At 42.2% G+C, this 21,138-nt stretch overlaps 1 protein-coding gene across 5 annotated transcripts; it reads left to right on the top strand.

The window, feature by feature from the left end:
- Positions 1-829: 829 nt before the first annotated feature.
- On the top strand, positions 830-20,226 carry LOC139582625 (centrosomal protein 43-like). 5 transcript variants are annotated; one of them, XR_011676389.1, is made up of 17 exons: positions 830-1,097; positions 1,445-1,498; positions 1,666-1,720; positions 1,839-1,927; positions 2,032-2,169; positions 6,080-6,136; positions 6,304-6,374; positions 6,734-6,795; positions 6,919-6,980; positions 7,072-7,149; positions 7,584-7,652; positions 9,093-9,310; positions 12,471-12,610; positions 15,507-15,540; positions 15,683-15,770; positions 19,302-19,575; positions 19,889-20,226. XR_011676389.1 is itself a non-coding variant. In XM_071412770.1 (16 exons), the coding sequence occupies exons 1-16, from the start codon at positions 1,014-1,016 to the stop codon at positions 19,931-19,933; spliced, it is 1,344 nt and encodes a 447-aa protein (XP_071268871.1). In that variant the 5' UTR covers positions 837-1,013; the 3' UTR covers positions 19,934-20,226. The 5 variants fall into 5 exon arrangements, 4 of the variants coding, with proteins under 4 accessions (XP_071268871.1, XP_071268873.1, XP_071268874.1 ...); XM_071412770.1 differs by lacking the exon at positions 19,302-19,575 and having other exon boundaries at positions 837-1,097; XM_071412772.1 differs by lacking the exon at positions 19,302-19,575 and having other exon boundaries at positions 838-1,097; positions 9,144-9,310.
- The last annotated feature ends 912 nt before the right edge of the window (positions 20,227-21,138 follow it).

The following is a 21,138-nucleotide window of genomic DNA, read 5'->3' as shown; positions in this document are numbered from 1 at the left end:
AAAAATGGCATGATTCCACCAATTGTAACTTTCTGCGTTACTTTCAAATATGGATTTTTATTTTGAAGGCGAACAGCAAATTCCACTATTGTGGCAAGCTTCACAATACAACCCGGTCTGGTCAAGCCATAGTAGCTAGATGAAGCTAGCTGGCTGCTTATAAATGTAGTTTTGGGCAACAGGGTTAAGTAGCTGGCTAGCTAGTTATTTCAATAGGAGAACAAGTGGATACCTAGCGAATACTTACTCACATAGATTCCTAAATCATTGCTAAGAATATTGAACATGACTGCAGTTTCTACTGTTCATTGTTTTCAGGCTGGTTGCATTGGTGCTAGTGTAACGGATGTGAAATGGCTAGCGTTTCAATCAGTTACGTCACTTGCTCTGAAACCTAGAAGTAGTGTTGCACCTTGCTCTGCAAGGGCCGCGGCTTTTGTGGAGCGATGGGTAACGACGCTTCGTGGGTGTCAGTTGTTGATGTGTGCAGAGGGTCCCTGGTTCGCGCCTGCTCGTTTGATCCTGCACAATTGGCCCAGCGTCGTTTGCGCGGGTGTGCACACAGCGGTTAGCCGGGGTAGGCAGTCATTGTAAATAAGAGTTGGTTCTCAACTGACTTGGTTAGTTAAATAAAGGTTACATTTTAATAAAACAATGTTATTCTAAAGGCACACAACTGTGAGAGAGAACACTATGGAACAAATGTCACGGCCAACCATTCCCAAACCACCCACAAAAAAAGCACTCAAACCTTAGGACTGTGTAGCCTAAGACAGGTCAGCAAATCAACAGCAACTTCAATCAAAAATATCTGATAGACATTTCAATTCAGTCATATCTCTCTATGACTCAGAGTCATTGTGGCACTAAAGATATGCAAGTCTCCGCAGTTTCGCTCGTGCAAGGAGCAGGCGCTGAATTTGCTGGTTACATTTTCCTGGAATCGGTGTTGCTGAATTATCAGATAGCTGCCCTGTCCTCAGTGTTTGTTTTGGTTGTCAGCTGAAAGAAAGATGTCTGCAACGGAGGACGACACTGAGTTGCGGGATCTTTTGATCCAAACCTTAGAAAACAATGGGGTGTTGAATAAACTAAAGGTACGTAGCTACATAACTTGTAAAGCTATGTCGAAAGGACAGTTCAAAGACTGAGAATGTTGCTGTAACACAGCTAACGTTAACATGTCGCAATAGCTACATAGATAGCACAGTGGTAACGTTAGCTGGCTGTCTGGCCCGCGGTGAAGTCCCCGGCTTACTGTCATGAGATCTAGTGAGCTAGCTAGCTTCTAACTTTGGATAACCAACTGCTAGTCAGCTAGCTAACTCATTTATAAGTATACATATGTAGGTACTTAGTTACCTATCTAGTGTATTGCTAACTAGTTTATGCGGCCCACTTGCTTTGGCCAACACCCTCTTTTTGGTGTTCTGGTATTTTGCAGGCAGAAATGCGTGCTGCTGTCTTCCTGGCCATGGATGAACAAGCTAGAGTGGAGGTAAGATAACTAGCTGACTTGGGAGGATATTCAAAAATCCTGATAGTTTAGGGCTACTTATTGCTTCTCTTTAATAATAACTTTTAATTTTATGGATGTGTCTAAAGCATATGATTTATCCACATCTGTATAACCTTTGCTTCACTCTCATTCACTTCCCCCCACAGAATAAAACTCCACTTGTCAATGAAAACTTGAAGAAATGTCTTAATACACAGGATGGTAAGCCATGGTTTTATTATCCACCATGATTGTCATAATCTGCTCATCCCATAATCAACATACTTTACAATTACTCATTTTTTTCATGATGAGGCTGATCATATCCTTCCCTTTGTAGGACGCCTGGTGGCCAGCCTTATCATAGACTTCCTGCAGGTGTTCCACATAGACTTCACGCTTGCTGTCTTCCAGCCAGAGATCAACTCAGTGAGTGTGTTACTCCCAGTGGATGTGGCTGGCCGGACATTTGGTCAAATAAAATACTTGCAAATGTCAGTGCTGCATTCACCGTGTGTGTGTTTTATTTTCAGCTAAATGGCCTGGGCAGCCGTGAGCAGGTGTCTCGTGATCTGGGTATCACTGAGACTGATATGAATAGGACCACTCCTCTGCTGCTTGAGCTTGTCAAGAGAGGCAGACACAGGGAGAAGGCCTCCATCTTCTCAGCGGTAAAGACACACCAGTACACAGGGCTTACCATTTTACATACATTTATTCATCCACATACATTAGCGTATTCCTTTGTTCTCCAAAGAGACTCTGACATTAGCAGTTGTCCAAACCCGAAGCCTCGCTGATTTGATTGTGCTCTTAAATGGCTATCCTTCACCTCCTGTTAAGTGTTTTTTTCATCCGAATGGAGTGTCCAGCTTGTGGTTATAATGGACCGCTTTCCTGCTCTGTACTCCCTCTGCTTTCGCTGCTCTGGCCTACTGTTATCTGATGTCAGGGGGGTAAAGCCACATTTGTCTACCTTCTCACTCGCCCACTCACCAGGGTATATTTACATCTACCTGTGCAGTACCAGTCAAAAGTTTGGACACCTACTTATTCAAGGGTTTTTCTTTATTTTTACTATTTTCTACATTGTAGAATAATAGTGAAGGCATCAAAACTGTGAAATAACACATATGCAATCATATAATAACTAAAACAGTGGAAAACACAACTCTCTTTCTAAAATTATCCGCTGAAATTGTTGCAACCCCTATTACTAGCCTGTTCAACCTCTCTTTCATATCGTCTGAGATCCCCAAAGATTGGAAAGCTGCCACGGTCATCCCCCTCTTCAAAGGGGGAGACGCTCTAGACCCAAACTGTTATAGACCTATATCCATCCTGCCCTGCCTTTCTAAAATTTTTGAAAGCCAAGTTAACAAACAGATCACCGACCATTTTGAATCCCACGGTACCTTCTCCACTATGCAATCTGGTTTCCGAGCTGGTCATGGGTACACCTCAGCCACGCTCAAGGTCCTAAACGATATCATAACCGCCATCGATAAGAGACAGTACTGTGCAGCCGTCTTCATCGACCTGGCCAAGGCTTTCGACTCTGTCAATCACCACATTCTTATTGGCAGACTCAACAGCCTTGGTTTCTCAAATGACTGCCTCGCCTGGTCCTCCAACTACTTCTCAGACAGAGTTCAGTGTGTCAAATCGGAGGACCTGTTGTCCGGACCTCTGACCGTCTCTATGGGGGGTGCCACAGGGTTCAATTCTCGGGCCGACTCTTTTTTTCTGTATATATCAATGATGCCGCTCTTGCTGCTGGTGATTCTCTGATCCACCTCTATGCAGACGACACCATTCTGTATACATCTGGCCCTTTGGACACTGTGTTAACAAACCTCCAAACGAGCTTCAATGCCATACAATACTCCTTCTGTGGCCTCCAACTGCTTTTAAATGCTAGTAGAACTAAATGCATGCTTTTCAACCGATTGTTGCCTGCACCCGCCCGCCCGACTAGCATCAGTACTCTGGACGGTTCTGACTTAGGTATTTGTAGTTGTCCATATATTCTAAGTGTCTGGTTAGACTAACTCTCCTTCCAGACTCATATTAAGCATCTCCAATCCAAAATTAAATCTAGAATCTGCTTCCTATTTCGCAACAAAGCCTCCTTTGTTCTTCAGAGTTCAAGTAACAGACACATTCTTCAGAGTTCAAGTAACAGACACATCTCAACATCAACTGTTCAGAGGAGACTGCGTGAATCAGGCCTTCATGGTTGAATTGCTGCAAAGAAACCACTACTAAAGGACACCAATAATAAGAAGAGACTTGCTTGGGCTAAGAAACACGAGCAATGGACATTAGACCGGTGGAAATCTGTCCTTTGGTCTGATGAGTCCAATTTTGAGATTTTTGGTTCCAACTGCCGTGTCTTTGTGAGACGCAGAGTAGGTGAGCGGATGATCTCTGCATGTGTGGTTCCCACCGTGAAGCATGGAGGAGGATATGTGATGGTGTGGGGGTGCTTTGCTGGTGACACTGTCGGTAATTTATTTAGAATTCAGGGCACACTTAACCAGCATGGCTTCCACAGCATTCTACATCAATATGCCATCCCATCTGGTTTGCGCTTTAGTGGGACTGTCATTTTATTTTCAACAGGACAATGACCCAACACACCTCCAGGCTGTGTAAGGGCAATTTGACCAAGGAGAGTGTTGGAAAGCTGCATCAGATGACCTGGCCCCCACAATCACCTGACCTTAAACCAATTGAGATTATTTGGGATGAGTAGGACCGCAGAGTGAAGGAAAAGCAGCCAACAAGTGCTCAGCATATGTGGGAACTCCTTCAAGATGTTTGGAAAAGCATTCCTCATGAAGCTGGTTGAGATAATTCCAAGAGTGTGCAAAGCTGTCATCAAGGCAAATGGTGACTACTATATGTTATAGTTTTGATGTCTTCACTATTATTCTACACTGTAGAAAATTGTAAAAATAAAGAAAAGCCCTTAAATAAGTAGGTGGCCAAACTTTTGACTGGTACTGTACATCAAACATTTTAGCGGCCCACTCTTGACAGCGGAGAGAGAATTTCCTGCAATTCTACATATTTTGCCATGGTGTTTAGAGAACACTTTACCTTTTTAAAACAAGTTTTCACATTTTGCCATGGGGTGGAGAGAAGATTTAGAAATGTTATAACGAATTTCATTCAATTTAGCTCATTTTGCCATGGGGCTGAGAGAGAAATGTTTGCAGTTTTTAATATGATATCTGAGTGAGAGTGACTAACAAAATCAATGGGGGACCCCGGTCGGTAATTCGACCATGATTACTAGATAGCTGGCTAGACTCATTAACCTTTTTTAGATTGGTAATCTACCCTGGCTAATTGAGTGACTGACATAACAAGAGAAACTGCTGATGCACAACCAAATGTAGAAATTTTATTTTACTATTCTAACTTTAAACAATAAGTTGAGACCCAGACTGAGTTCTTATTTGATCCTCGGGCCTACAAAAGGGGGGTGGCCCACGGGCCACCAGTTGCCCGTCACTGGCCTACAACATGAACACACAGATGTTATCATTTATACAACAACATTTAGGCTGTTTGTCCATAGACCTGAGCTGCCTGGAGAGAAAAGAAACTTAGTATATCTCATGGTTGTCATTGACTACCAAATGCAGATATGACTAACAAATGCTAATATTATCTGGGTCATAAGAATGAATCGTGCTTGAAAGGTTGACAGATGATTGAGAGAAAATGGTTTTCCTGTTGATCAGCGAGTTTCTGACATAACAAGTTTGTCCTACTTTCTTCCAGTCATGTTTCATACTCATGCATACTAAGAACCCTGTGGGCCACAAAGGTGCACATGAACAACTAGCATATAACACCACAAAGGACAGTTTGAATCAGGTTATGTAGATATGAATCTCATGCTCACAAGTTTGTTCGTTTTCCCCAGGAGGCTGCCTTTTTAAAAAGCAACAAATCCCTTTGAAAACGACCTATCGAGTCAAAAATGTATTAGTGTCAAAATTGACTGCAAAGTGGAAATAGGATCATTTTGGTCATAAAGTCAGTCTCATCTAAAATGGACATTGGACATACGTGAGTCACAATGGGTAAATGAAGGTTGGGTTTTGATTTGACGATGTCCATTTGCCCACTAACATGGGGGTGAACAGTTGTGGTGATTGCTCTCTATCCAATAGCATAGGCAGTGAGACAGACCTGCCCAGCAGCCAGACTTTATTTACATAAGACAAGTCACACATTTTTTTTACTTGAGAAATAACGCAACAAACACCTTAGTTAAATGTGCAACTAAAACATTCTTGGCAAAAATGTACACATGTATTACAGATTTCTTGAATTATCTTAGATATTATTTGGATTTTGAGGAAGTAAAATAGGCTACAGTGTCTCATGAGGGACAAAACATCATTAACCAATGGCGGAATTGTTTAGGAAACACACCTCCAAGACTGAAATCAAATTTTTCTAAGGATTAACAGAATTTTTTTTTTGGCATGGTCAGTGGCTCTTTAAATGTAGAGAGATTGCTTGGTCTGCTATTAATGTTCTTCCTTGTTGTCTTCGTAGGAACTATCCCCCAGGCAAATAGCAGATGCTCGGCAGAAGTTTGACAGTTATGACAAGGTGGTAATTTTAAGTCAAATATTTTTAAGCCATGTCTTAAAATGTAGGTGTGCTCAAATTTGATCACCCTCATACAGTCTCCATTGCCTGTCTTGTGGAGGTGTTTAAATGTCCAAGATTCTTCCAAGATCCTGGCTCTTATTGTGTTTCAACTATCCACTTCACAGGACAGAACTGATGGGATATGCAAAGAGGATTTGGAAGCTCTGTTCGGAGATTTCTTTCCCAACTTCAACAAGTATGTTTATGCAGACAAAACACTGAGTGCTGCATTCTTGGACCAATATTTAACCAAAACGCATGCATTTCCATTGAAAAGGCTTTGTCATTCAGGAATAGACATAATCTGTGTCTGGGAAACCTGCCCTCATTGCAAAGATGGTACTACAACACTACTTGTGGTCTCAATCCACAGTTCATCCAGTTTTCCTTAAAGGTGCACTATGCAGAAATCGCTCCGCCATAATTAACATTTATTTATTTTTTATTCTCCCCAATTTTTGGATATCCAATTGGTAGTTAGTCTTGTCCCATCGCTGCAACTCCCGTACATATTGCAGCTGTAACACAAGTCGTTGTCTGTGTGTCCAATAACAGGAACATGCTGGAGAGGTTCGTCACTGATGAGCTCCGAGCTGGAGACAAAGCCTCCAGTAAATGTAAGTGTTCTGGAGGAAGTGACGTATTGTTAATGAATGGTTGCTTTAGTTACAAGCATGGCAACACAAAGCTGAGGGAAACATCGTCATCTGCTCTGATGCTTTGTCTCTATGTTTCTGTAGCTAGTGACTTCCAAGAGTTTCTGGGCTTGTACAGGCGCTTCTTCAGTCAGTGTCGAAGTGTGGTAAGACACCTTTACTATTCCTTTATAGATCAAATCATAGATTGAACTTTGTATGAACCAACACATTGTCATAAGGGTCCTTCCCTTCCAGATCACCCATGACACCAGTGATGTCATTCACAATCCCAGTGGATTTGTTGAGAAGATGAGCCCTTCACCGGCGAGTAAGGTATGTTGGCTCTATTCAAACTATAGCGCACTGAATGTTCTAATGATGTAGTTCTGTCTATAAAATTGTTTCTCATAGCATAACTATTTTCTTACTTTGTTAATATTGCATTCCTTTAATACCTGTTTGTGAACAGCTTACTTGCGAATGAATTAATTTCTATAGAACTTGCCCTAAAGTTACATGAACTCATAACAAGAGACCTAGCTCTGTATTTCCAGGATGTGAACATAGGGTCTAAATGACATGAACATTTAAGAGAATGTTGATTGTTAAAACAAAGCTTCAGATTTTTAGTTTGACGCTTTCTTTCAAAAGGACGAAGAGGTCAGTAGACTAAACTGTGTTTTATTCTCCCTAAATGTAGCCTCCTTTTAGGGCCCCAGTACCCAACCTGTTAGTGAGCAGGCTGATAGCACTGTTCTCATACACAGATCCCCAGGTTTAAAGGACATAAGAACAGTGCGCAGGAGGAGAAGGCTGACGCCAAGGTAAACTGCAAGGTGGGGAACAGGTTTGTGTTCATTAGACACCAAATGGAAGAAAATGTTCCGAAAGGGGGAGGGAAGAGCTACTCGTTTTTGTTTGGTTTGCCCTAATGAACACACCCCTGGTGTAGAATAGGCTCATACCAACTTAACCAGGGGAATTTTTCTCAACACTGGCTGGAATGTGCTTTTAACCAATCAGCATTCAGGATTAGACCTACCCGTTGTATAATTGGTACAGGGTCACCACTAGCACAGGGAAGATGGGACAGCGGTCTTCAACAAGGCAACTGCTTCTTAACTGGGCTCTAACTACTGAGATACAGCATCTATAATGTGCTTTATCATCCAAATCATCTGATTCTAATGAATTATGAGTGTTGACAGTTTTGATTTGAAAATCTCTTGCCTGTGCTGGGTGCATGTGTTTTACGAATGGTTTTACTAAGACTAACATAGCTAATGGGTTAGTTGTCAACTGTCCTAATGGTTGATATAGTAGGTAAGACTAACATAGCTAATGGGTTAGTTGTCAACTGTCCTAATGGTTGATATAGTAGGTAAGACTAACATAGCTAATGGGTTAGTTGTTAACTGTCCTAATGGTTGATATAGTAGGTAAGACTAACATAGCTAATGGGTTAGTTGTTAACTGTCCTAATGGTTGATATAGTAGGTAAGACTAACATAGCTAATGGGTTAGTTGTTAACTGTCCTAATGGTTGATATAGTAGGTAAGACTAACATAGCTAATGGGTTAGTTGTCAACTGTACTAATGGTTGATATAGTAGGTAAGACTAACATAGCTAATGGGTTAGTTGTCAACTGTCCTAATGGTTGATATAGTAGGTAAGACTAACATAGCTAATGGGTTAGTTGTCAACTGTCCTAATGGTTGATATAGTAGGTAAGACTAACATAGCTAATGGGTTAGTTGTCAACTGTCCTAATGGTTGATATAGTAGGTAAGACTAACATAGCTAATGGGTTAGTTGTCAACTGTCCTAATGGTTGATATAGTAGGTAAGACTAACATAGCTAATGGGTTAGTTGTCAACTGTCCTAATGGTTGATATAGTAGGTAAGACTAACATAGCTAATGGGTTAGTTGTTAACTGTCCTAATGGTTGATATAGTAGGTAAGACTAACATAGCTAATGGGTTAGTTGTCAACTGTACTAATGGTTGATATAGTAGGTAAGAATAACATAGCTAATGGGTTAGTTGTCAACTGTCCTAATGGGTGATATAGTAGGTAAGACTAACATAGCTAATGGGTTAGTTGTCGATATTTCCTCGCAAATATTTCAGTGCCACAACTAACTCTTCCTGTCGCTTCAAGTCTTACCATTTGCAAATAAATGCGAGCTAACCCACTCAAATAAACAGAAGCAACTTTAAACGTCTGTTTTTATGTTATTTTTGTTGTCTTGCTCCTGTATGGTACCACACAGGGCGAGGAGGTCAGCCACAGTGACACCAGTCTGAACTTCGTCTCTCTAAAGGGTAAAGGTCAGGGTCACGTGGTGTCGAGGCACAGCGAGGCGTCCGGGGACAACGGCAACGCCCCCGTGGCGAGCCTGAAGAAGGGTCTCAAGGTGGAGGAGCACGCAGACGAGAGCAACTCGTTCTTTGACGACCCTCTGCCTAAACCACGGAAAACCTATGGCTGGTGAGGATGCTTTGACCCCCGGGAGGTTGACTACCACAGGCTTTGTTTCTAGGTCCTTTACATTAAAGAGATGGAGAATGTAGACCTATGTGATCCTCGATTGAACAGGTGTGCTGCTCCATGATCCATCACATAAGTAATGCGTTAGGGATAAATGTAAAACATGCATGTCATTAATATTAGCGTAAAAATGTATCATGACCAATCTTGCAACCGTATATCTAAGAATCTTAAAATGCAGGGTTGTTAATCAACTCTGAGGGGTTAGGTCTATTTGGAAAAAGTGGTGCTGCAGGATATTTCTGTGACAAAGTATTGTAGCCAACCTGCCGTAATTTGTGTAGAGCAGTGCGGCTCTGCTCACTGAATGTTCTCTCTCTTCTGTCATGCTGCGTATGGAAGTAGTAGTGTCCCCCTGACTAAGAGTAATTCAGGGGCCAGTCTGTCTAACAAGAAAACCAGTCAGAAAGAGTATGTCCTCACTGTAAACTCAATGAGTTGGGCTCATTACAGTGACGCGTAGTTGGAAATGCAGGGCTGTGATCATTAGGTAGCACCGTAACAATTTTTTTTGCAACTTTCAGTCAATTTTCTTCCGTTTTGGTGCCTGATGAACACAACTCTGTTCTATCTATAGTAGGTCATCTGAAATATACAGTTGAAGTCGGAAATTTACATACACCTTAGCCAAATACATTTAAACTCCTTTTTTCACAATTCCTGACATTTTAATCCTAGTAAAAATGTGAAATGTCAGAATGATAGTAGAGAGAATGATTTATTTCAGCTTTTATTTCTTTCATCACATTCCCAGTGGGTCAGAAGTTTACATACACTTTATTATTATTTGGTAGCGTTGCCTTTAAATTGTTTAACTTATGTCAAACGTTTCGGGTAGCCTTCCACAAGCTTCCCACAATAAGTTGTGTGAATTTTGGCCCATTCCTCCTGACAGAGCTGGTGTAACTGAGTCAGGTTTGTTGTCCTCCTTGCTCGCACACGCCTTTTTAGTTCTGCCCACACATTTGCTATAGGATTGATGTCGGGCTTTGTGATGGCCACTCCAATACCTTGACTTTGCCATTTTGCCACAACTTTGGAAGTATGCTTGGGGTCATTGTCCATTTGGAAGACCCATTTGCGACCAAGCTTTAACTTTCTGACTGATGTCTTGAGATGTTGCTTCAAAATATCCACATAATTTCCATCCTCATGATGCCATCTATTTTGTGAAGTGCACCAGTCCCTCCTGCAGCAAAGCACCCCCACAACATGATGCTGCCACCCCCGTGCTTCACGGTTGGGATGGTGTTCTTCGGTTTGCAAGCCTCCCCCTTTTTCCTCCAAACATAATGATGGTCATTATGGCCAAACAGTTCTATTTTTATTTCATCAGACCAGAGGACATTTCTCCAAAAAGTGCAATCTTTGTCCCCATGTGCAGTTGCAAACCGTAATCTGTCATTTCTATGGCGGTTTTGGAGCAGTGGCTTTTTCCTTGCTGAGCGGCCTTTCAGGTTATGTCGATATAGGACTCATTTTACTGTGGATATAGATACTTTTGTACCTGTTTCCTCCAGCATCTTCACAGGGTCCTTTGCTGCTGTTCTGGGATTGATTTGCACTTTTCGCACCAAAGTACGTTCATCTCTAGGAGACAGAACGCGTCTCCTTCCTGAGCGGTATGATGGCTGCGTGGTCCCATGGTGTTTATACTTGCGTGCTATAGTTTGTACAGATAAATGTGGTACCTTCAGGCGTTTGGAAATTGCTCCTAATGATGAACCAGACTTGTGGAGCTCTACAATTTTTTTCTGAGGTCTTGGCTGATTTCTTTTGTTTCTCCCATGATGTCAAGCAAAGAAGCACTGAGTTTGAAGGTAGGCCTTGAAATACATCCACAGGTACACCTCCAATTGACTCAAATGATGTCAATTAGCCTATCAGAAGCTTCTAAAGCCATGACATATTTTCTGGAATTTTCAAAGCTGTTTAAAGGCACAGTCAATTTAGTGTATGTAAACTTCTGACCCACTGGAATTGTGATACAGTGAATTATAAGTGAAATAATCTCTGTAAACAATTGTTGGAAAAATGACTTGTCATGCACAAAGTAGATGTCCTAACCGACTTGCCAAAGCTATAGTTTGTAAACAAGAAATTTGTGGAGTGGTTGAAAAACGAGTTTTAATGACTCCAACCTAAGTGTATGTAAACTTTCCACTTCAACTGTAAATCTGTGTTAGGTTAGTGTTCTGTACTCTTGTTGAAAGTACATTGGAGGTGTTTGTTAAGATGACTAAAGTCCCGTAGAAACATGAACCTGTGTGACCTTGGCCTAAGTTGTGTGGCAGATGGTTTGGTTTAATCACAGGAGCACTGTGCTGTCTGGATCTGCTCTGTTGCTCCATGTCCTTGTTCTTCCACTGTAGCTTCCTCTGTCTCCTCCCGTCTTTCTTTCTGTTTATCTGTGTGTGTCCCTTCCCTCTGTCCCCAAGCAGCTTCGTCCACTCTCTGGGGGAGGAGAGCCTCTCAGGGCGCTCCTTTACTCCAGTGAGGAGGGGCGCTAGCCTCAATGTGTGAGTGTGCATGGTGTTGGTGTGTCACTCCTCCATTAGCTAAGTTAGTTGTGCAGCTCCGAGTGATGAGGTGTGAAGAATCACATCATTTGCCTCCTGCCTCAACTGTAATGAATGTTGTTTTGTAACGTTTGCTGTCAGCCTTGGAATGAAAAGTCCGTACTTTAGTCGGTACTTTAACATCCTATATGGAGGTTATGGACTTGTACTTTTCTGTGTGTGTGTATTTCTTTGTGTGTTGTGCGAGTGTCCTTCCTTCACTGCACTCCTGTCTGGGGTCTCACTCACTCACTCACTCACTCACTCACTCACTCACTCACTCAGCCTGTCTACTCTGGGCAGTGACACAGAGGGTGATGGGGACCAGCTCTTTTCTGACCATGATAATAAACTGAGCTGTTCGGAGAACAGGTGAGCTGCAGGCTCAAGGCATCCTCTCTCTCTCGGTGTGTGCGTGCGTGCACACACCTTTATATCAACTACATGTCTACCTCAGTGAATGTCTCCTCGACCTTAGTGAATGTGTGTTGACTGTGCGTGTCCTCCAGACTGAGGCCTTGCCTCTTCTGTTCATCCCCCAGGAGAGCAGCAGATTTGGGGAGGGGAGTGGGCAGCAGCACCCTGGCCTCCTTTTTGGACCCGGCCACACAGCGGAGTGCTGCAGGTGGGGGGTCCCACTCAGGAGAATCCCACCACAGAGACCTCTCAGGCAGCAGGAACGGTGAGAGAAGCATGTGTGTGTAAGGAAGATATACTGAGTGTACAAAACATTAAGAACACCTTCCTAATATTGAGTTGCACCCCCTTTTGCCCTCAGAGCAGCCTTAATTCGTTGAGGCATGGACTCTACAAGTTGTCGAAAGTGTTCCACAGGGATGCTGGCCCATGTTGACTCCAATGCTTCCCACAGTTGTCAAGTTGTCTGGATGTCCTTTGGGTGGAGGACCATTCTTGATACACACAGGAAACTGTAGAGCGTGAAAAACCCAGTGACATCAATAAGGGATCACAGCTTTCACCTGGATTCACCTGGTCAGTCTGTGATGGAAAGAGCAGGTGTTCATAATGTTCTGTACGCTCGGTGTATACTGGCATAGAGGATGCATCTTCAACATCACTATGTGAATGGTAAATGCTTTTATTTCTGCCATTTTTTTCCTGTCAAGCACTATTACACTTGATTGATGTGAATAGGTTTGTTAGGTGTTTTTGTTGTGAAGTAATGCTTGAATTCTTTCAGGTACTTCACACTCCAAAGACAAAGGATTGAAAGACTTTAAAATTATGGAAGATAAAACTGGATCTTCAGTGCAGGGTCTTAGGTTCTAAATAAACAGAGTTTAAAAACTAGCGGACAATTAGGAAAAGCTCAAACCAAGTGTATTCACCAGACAGCTGCTGAACAGAGTGCTGAACAGAGTGCTGAACAGAGTGCTGAACAGAGTGCTGAACAGACTGCTGAACAGACTGCTGAACAGACAAATACATGTTCCTTCCCAGCACAAGTGTTTATACCCCACTTCAGGCAGAGTCTCCTCCTTTTCTCTGAACATCACATCTTTATTGCAAGGCAGGAAGTTAGATTGTGGGTAATATACTGTTCTTTCTTCCTTAATGTACCTGATCTGACATCGGCCCCCATTCCTCACTAATCCACAGCTCTCCACCCTTATCAGTGACCACAACCATGTGATTGCCTTTCCCTTACTCAGTAACATTCCAAGCCCCTGGCTCATATCCAATCTTAATTGACCCCACCATATACTTTCCTCCCACAGATAACCATTAGCTTCTGCTGCAGCACGTATTTCAAATTACAACCCAACAACTGAAACCAGACTGTGTCCCTTCTCCTTCCCATAGGATACCTGATGTCTAACAATAACACGTTCTGACAGAGTGTAAAGGTTCTGCATTCCCCTCTCTCCCTCAGGAACATGAACAAGGATATTCAAATTTCAAGTTTAGAAGTCAGAACCCATCAAGGGAATGATGTTAACTCAGTTCCATGTTTATTTCTATGTTGTTTTGGTGGGTTACTGTAATGCCTAATATATATTACAGCAAATAATATGGCTCAACTCTGATGTACTGTCACGGTTTTCTTCCTGGGATGAAGGAGAGGACCAAAATGCAGCGCGGCTAGTGTTCAACATGATTTAATAAAGAATAATGGAGAACACTACAAAACAACAAAACAAGAAATGTGAAAACCGAGACAGCCCTATCTGGTGCAGACAAAACACAGAGACAGGAAACAATCACCCACAAAATCCCAACACAAAACAAGCCTCCTATATATGATTCTCAATCAGGGACAACGATTGACAGCTGCCTCTGATTGAGAACCATATTAGGCTGGACACAGAAACAGACAAACTAGACACACAACATAGAATTCCCACCCAGCTCACGTCCTGACCAACACTAAACAAGCAAAACACATAAGAACTCTGGTCAGGACATTACATGTACTGACAGAGGATAAACCAGTTTTCTTGTAGAGAATGTATAAGGAAGGTATCATGTTTATTAATGACATTGTAAACAACAACGGTAAAATTGTCACACGAGCAATCAATCAGGGTGTGTGGAGAAGTATGCTCAATACAAAATTAGCACCAACCTATCGCAGCTCTGCCACAAAAATGGAAGCGGCATTACATGAGAGAGAAAAATAATAAACTGGTTTGTCTGCAACCAATTAAATGGCTTAAAATTACTAATAGAAATCGTAAATGGCTTAAAATGACCAATAGAAATCGTAAATGGCTTAAAATGACCAATAGAAGTCGTAAAATGTGTCAGTTTCACTCATGGTCAAGAGGTTTGACAACTATGCCGTATACAATTCAAGATGGTTAGGAACAGATTTTCGATGTCCCAATACAATGACAAAGTGGTTTATGAACTGATATGCAAAACAACAATTAACCCATCAATCTGTTCTTTTCAGTGTAAGCTATTTTATCAAATTCTCGCTACAAAAAGTGAATAGTCAGTGATGCAGATTTTGCCACGTTGAACCAGAATCAATAGAGCATCTCTTTTAGTGCTGTCCATCACTGGCTTGTTTTTGGAGTCAGGTCCAGGAGTGGTTGTTATGCCATAATATCAGGGGGTGATTGGACCCGCAAACTGTATTGCTGGGGGAAATGTCATTCTACTGTTGGGAATTCTTTTATTTTAGGGCAATTTGGTCAGAAATGTTGCAGATGGAAAGGTTCAAGTCCCTAGTGAGACACCACGGTAGAATGGAGGGATGTATTGCAGGTGAAAATGGAGGAATTATGATTTACTGGGAAAGATGGGTTGAACTGTGGCTGTATGAATTAATGAGTGTTGGAATAAATACATACACATGCACAGTATAAATGTTTGAGGTCCTCCAATCAGGAGTGAGGGTGGGGATTTTGTGTTTATGTGTGTTTGGTTTCACACTGTGGGCGGGGGCTTCGCCCTGAAGGCATCTCGGGGCAGGTGGGGGCAAGCACACCCACTGACCAGAGCACCCACTGACCAGAGCACCCACTGACCAGAGCACCCACTGATGTGAGCGGCCATTCATATTGTCTTGGTATTGTTTTTATACTTAAAAAATACCTCTGTTTTAACAGATGATGACGTTGACTGTGATGATGACTTTAACAGGTAATGTAGGGCATTGTCCTGTATCTTCACTAGATCTTACTAGCTATTTTTAGATGGTGTTCAGTGCTCATTCACTTGTATGTCTTATCTGTACAATGAGAGATATAAATCTAAAGGGTTTCCTGTGTTTCACCTCCACCAGCCATCGATCAGATATCTCTAAGCGTGAGGTGAGCATTGGAGAAGAGATCGAGGAGGTTTCCGTCGAGGGACTTGACAACAGCAATAAGGTATGTATGATAGTAAGGATAACAGGCATTCAACCCTAGGTATCTGTGTTCAGATAGTGAGCAGCAGTGGGCTCCTCTAGTAGTCTAGACTCAGAAACAGGAAGTTATTTACTGCTGTTTTGTTCACGTTTAGTTCTATGTAGAGAAAAGGAAAGCTGGTTGAAGACATCCACTTGCAAATGTCAGAGAGTAAGTAATCGGTGAATTAAAAATCCCAGTATAGTGTGGGTATATGAATCAAAATGTAATCAACAGTTTATTCTCTTTGAGTACACAACATGACCAAAAGTATGTGGACACCTGCTCGTCCAATACCTCATTCCAAAATCATGGGCATTTATACGGAGTTGGTTCCCCCTTTGCTGCTATAGCAGCCTCCTCTTCTGGGAAGGCTTTCCACTAGATGTTGGAACATTGCTGCGGGGACTTGCTTACATTCAGCCACGAGCGTTAGTGAGGTTGGGCACTGATGTTGGGCAATTAGGCCTGGCTCGCAGTCGGTATTCCAATTCATCCCAAAGGTGTTTGATGGGGTTGAGGTCAGGGCTCTGCAGGCCAGTCAAGTTCTTTGACACTGATCTCGACAAACCATTTCTGTGTGGACCTCGCTTTGTGCACAGGGGCAGGAAAGGATCTTCCCCAAAGTTGGAAACACAGAATCGTCTAGAATGTCATTGCATGCTGTAGCATGAAGATTTCCCTTCACTGGAACCAGATTGTGAAGCGGGATTCATCACTCCAGAGAACGCGTTTCCACAGCTCCAGAGTCCAATGGCGATGAGCTTTACACCACTCCAGCTGACCCTTGGCATTGCACATGGTGATCTTAGGCTTGTATGCGGCTGCTCGGCCATGGAAACCCATTTCATTAAGCCCCCAATGAGCAGTTATTGTGTTGATGTTGCTTCCAGGCAGTTTGGAACTCGGTATTGAGTGTTGCAATGAGAACAGACAATTTTTACAGGCTTCAGCACTCGTCGGTCCTGTTTCTTGAGCTTGTGTGGCCTACCACTTCACAATAACAGCACTAACAGTTGACCAGGGCAGCTCTAGCAAGGCAGAAATTTGAGAAATTGACTTGTTGGCAAGGTGGCATCCAATGACAGTGCCACGTTGAAAGTCACTGAGCTCTTCAGTAAAGCTACTTTTCTACTGCCAATGTTTGTCTATGGAGATTGCATGGCTGTGTACTCAATGTTATACACCTGTCAGCAACAGGTGTGGCTGAAATAGCAGAATCCACTAATTTGAAGGGGTGTCCACATACAGTGCACTCTGAATGTTTTCAGACCCCTTCACTATCCATATTTTGTTACATTATAGCCTTATTCTAAAAATTATTAAATCGTTTTTCCCCCCCATAATGACAAAGCAAAAACTATTTTGGGGAATTTTTCGCAAATGTATTAAAAATTGTAAACTGAAATTACATATACATAAGTATTCAGACCCTTTACTCAGTACTTTGTTGAAGCACCTCTGGCACTGATTACAGCCTTGAGTCTTCTTGGGTCTTACAAGCTTGGCACACCAGTATTTGGGGAGTTTCTCCCATTCTTCTCTGCATATCTTCTCAAACTCTGTCAGGTTGGATGGGGAGCTATCTTCAGGTCTCTCCAGAGATGTTCGATCAGGTTCAAGTCTGGGCTCTGGCTGGGCCACTCAAGGACATTCAGAGACTTGTCCCGAAGCCATTCCTGCGTTGTCTTGGCTGTGTGCTTAGGGTCTGAGATTCTGAGCGCTCTGAAGCAGGTTTTCATCAAGGATCTATCTGTACTTTGCTCCGTTCATCTTTCCCTCCCAGTCCCTGAAAACAATCTCTACAGCATGATGCCGCCACCACCATGCTTCAGCATAAGGATGGTGCCAGGTTTCATCTAGATGTGACACTTGGCATTCAGGCCGAGGAGTTCAACCTTGGTTTCATCAGACCACAGAATCTTGTTTCTCATGGTCTGAAAGTCCTTTAGGTGCCGTTTGGCAAACTCCAAGCGGACTGTCATGTGCCTTTTACTGAGGAGTGGCTTCCGTCTGGCCACTCTACCATAAAGGCCTGATTGGTAGAGTGCTGCAGAGATGGTTGCCCTTCTGGAAGGTTCTCCCATCTCCACAGAGAAACTCTGGAGCTTTGTCAGTGAACATTGGGTTCTTGGTCACCTCTCTGACCAAGGCCCTTCTCCCCCATTGCTCTGTTTGGCCAGGTGGCCAGCTCTAGGAAGAGTCCTAGTGGTTCCAAACTTCTTCCATTTAAGAATGATGGAGGCCACTGTGTTGTTGGGGACCTTCAATGCTGCAGAAATGTTTTGGTACCCTTCCCCAGATACTTCAACCTCATGGCTTAGTTTTTGCTCTGACATGCACTGTCAACTGTGGGACCTTATATAAACAGGTGTGGTTCTTTCCAAATCATGTCCAATCAATTGAATTTACCACAGGTGGACTCTCATCAAGTTGTGAAACTTCTCAAGGATGATCAATGGAAACAGGATGAACCTGAGCTCAATTTCGAGTCTCATTGCAAAGTATCAGTCAATAGTTCGGACATCTAATCATTCAAGGGTTTTTCTTTATATTGACTATTTTCTACATTGTAGATTAATAGTGAAGACATCAAAACAATGAAATAACACATATGGAATGATGTAGTAACCAAAAAAGTGTTCAACAAATCAAAATATATTTTATATTTGAGATTACGCAAAGTAGCCACCCTTTGTCTTGACAGTTTTGCACACTCCACATTCTCTCAACCAGATTCATAAGGTAGTCACCTGGAATGCATTTGAATTAACAGGTGTAACTTGTTAAAAGTTAATTGGTGGAATTTCTTTCCATCTTAATGCGTTTGAGCCAATCTGTTGTGTTGTGACAAGGTAGTGGTGGTATACAGAAGATAGCCCTATTTGGTAAAAGACCAAGTCCATATTATGGCAAGAACAGCTCAAATAAACAACCAGAAAAGTCAGTTCATCATTACTTTAAGACATGAATCGAGAAAATTTTAAGAACTTTGAAAGTTTCTTCAAGTGCAGTCGCAAGAACCAAGCACTATGAGGACTGTCACAGGAAGTTACCTCTGCTGCAGAGGATACTTTGGAGTTACCAGCCTCAGAAATTGCCTCAGAAATTGCAGCCCAAATAAATTCTTCAGAGTTCAAGTAATAGACACATCTCAACATCAACAGTTCATAGGAGACTGCGTGAATCAGGCCTTCATGGTCGAATTGCTGCAAAGAAATGACTACTAAAGAACACCAATAAGAAGAGACTTGCTTGGGCCAAGAAACACGAGCAATAGACATTCGACCGGTGGAAATCTGTCCTTTTGGTCTGATGAGTCCAAATTTTTGATTTTTGGTTCCAACCGCCGTGTCTTTGTGAGATGCAGAGTAGGTGAACGGGTGATCTCTACATGTGTGGTTCCCACCTTGAAGCATGGAGGAGGTGTGATGGTGTAGGGGTGCATTCTGCAGCCGATACACCATCCCATCTGGTTTGGGCTTAGTGGGACTATCATTTGTTTTTCAACAGGACAATTACCCAACACACCTCCAGGCTGTGTAAGGGCTATTTGATCAAGAAGGAGAGTGATGGATTGCTGCATCAGATGACCTGACCTCCACAATCACCCGACCTTGACCCAATTGAGATGGTTTGGAATGAGTTGGACCGCAGAGTGAAGGAAAAGCAGCCAACAAGTGCTCAGCATATGTGGGAACTCCTTCAAGACTGTTTCCAAAAGCATTCCTCATGAAGCTGGTTGAGAGAATTCCAAGAGTGTGCAAACCTGTCATCAAGGCAAAGGGTGACTACTATATGGTCATTTGTTTAACCCGTTTTTGGTTACTACATGATTGTAGATGTGTTATTTCATAGTTTTGATATCTTCACTATTATTCTACAATGTAAAAAATAAAGAAAAACCCTTGAATAAGTAGGTGTGAACTTTTGACTTGTAGTGTATAGTTTACATTAGATTAGCTAAATATGGCCTGTTCCCTATCATCATGCCCTAATGCTATGTTTGAGTAAATAAGAAAGTAGGGTGTCTTTGGTGGTATTGGTATATTACCCTGTCTCTCACACACTCTTACCCTTTATTTTCTCCTCTCCCCCAGCCTATCTATCCCCCCCATCAGTTCGATGAGATCACTCAGGACTGACTACATGGAGGAGGTGGCATGACAGTCCATCAGCCTTATACCACACAGGCCATTTCTACTATGTTAACTATTATTTATGTTGTGTGTACCAGATGAGGCTGGTGGGAGGAGCTATGTGAGGATGGGCTCATTGTAATGGTTGCAATGGTATCTTTGGAAAGGAGTTAAACGTGTTTTGACTCCGTTCCATTAATTCCATCCCAGCCATTACAATGAGCCAATCCTCCTATAGCTCCTCCCACCAGCCTCCTATGGCGTGTACACAGACCTAATAAAATGACCCCTTACTCAGATTGTTCTTGAAGACTGTTTCTATTGTGCTCCGTTATAACATCATGTATCCAGATGAATGTCAAGGATCTCAGGGATGACATGTTGTTACATGAATGACATGTTTTCTGTCAATCTGAAACCACAATGTGGGAGTTTACTGTAATTTATGCTGTGGCACTAACATATGTTGGCAGACAGTTTCAACCACAAAAACCAGGGTGGTTTTTCTCGCAAAGAAGGGCGCCTAATTTATTTATATTTTTTTTAAGGCAGACATTGAATATCCCTTTGAGCATGGTGAAGTTATTAATTAATTACACTTTGGATAGTGTATCAATATGTCCAGTCAGTACAAATATACAGGCGTCCTTCCTAACTCGGTTGACCAATGGTGACTTTTTAAAACAGTTAAGAATGTAATGGCAGTAAGGGAAAAAAGGCCATGCCTGTGCACGTGACTTTCCCCACAGTCCCATTAGGGTGATTTCTCCCTTTCTCAGCTGTCTATCAACAGCCTCCTTGATTCCAAGGCCCGAATGCATATTTAGACTCTGACCCATCCCAGGTCAGTGGCTGTTGTTGTCGGCAGATGAAGACCCAAGTTATCAGTGTTTTTACCAGGAAGATTGTGTGTGCATCCATAAAGTGGTTTGTGAGTTTATACTTGTAGGTTTTATGCTGTTAGCAATTCTGACTCACTTATTGTTACTTCCTTACATTTTAACTGCACATACAGTACTGTTTAACATGAAGCTAATGTTTGTGTATATTTCAGATATGACATCCATGGTATTTACAGTTGAAGTCAGAAGTTTACATACACCTTAGCCAAATACATTTAAACTCAGTTTTTCACAATTCCTGACATTCATTTAATCCTAGTAAAAATTCCCTGTTTTAGGTCAGTTAGAATTACTACTTTATTTTAAGAA

This window comes from Salvelinus alpinus, chromosome 8 (assembly GCF_045679555.1).
Source record: "Salvelinus alpinus chromosome 8, SLU_Salpinus.1, whole genome shotgun sequence".
NCBI classification, from domain to species: domain Eukaryota; kingdom Metazoa; phylum Chordata; class Actinopteri; order Salmoniformes; family Salmonidae; genus Salvelinus; species Salvelinus alpinus.
The sequence above is the reverse complement of the archived record's forward strand: the minus strand, read 5'-3'. Positions and strand labels throughout refer to the sequence as shown.

Excerpts from the sequence above, each read along its gene's own strand:
- LOC139582625 (XM_071412770.1), top strand. The coding sequence starts at position 1,014 with ATGTCTGCAACGGAGGACGACACTGAGTTGCGGGATCTTTTGATCCAA. Across the intron at positions 1,721-1,838 it reads ATGTCTTAATACACAGGATG|GACGCCTGGTGGCCAGCCTT; the intron begins GTAAGCCATGGT and ends TTCCCTTTGTAG. Across the intron at positions 15,541-15,682 it reads TGTGATGATGACTTTAACAG|CCATCGATCAGATATCTCTA; the intron begins GTAATGTAGGGC and ends CACCTCCACCAG.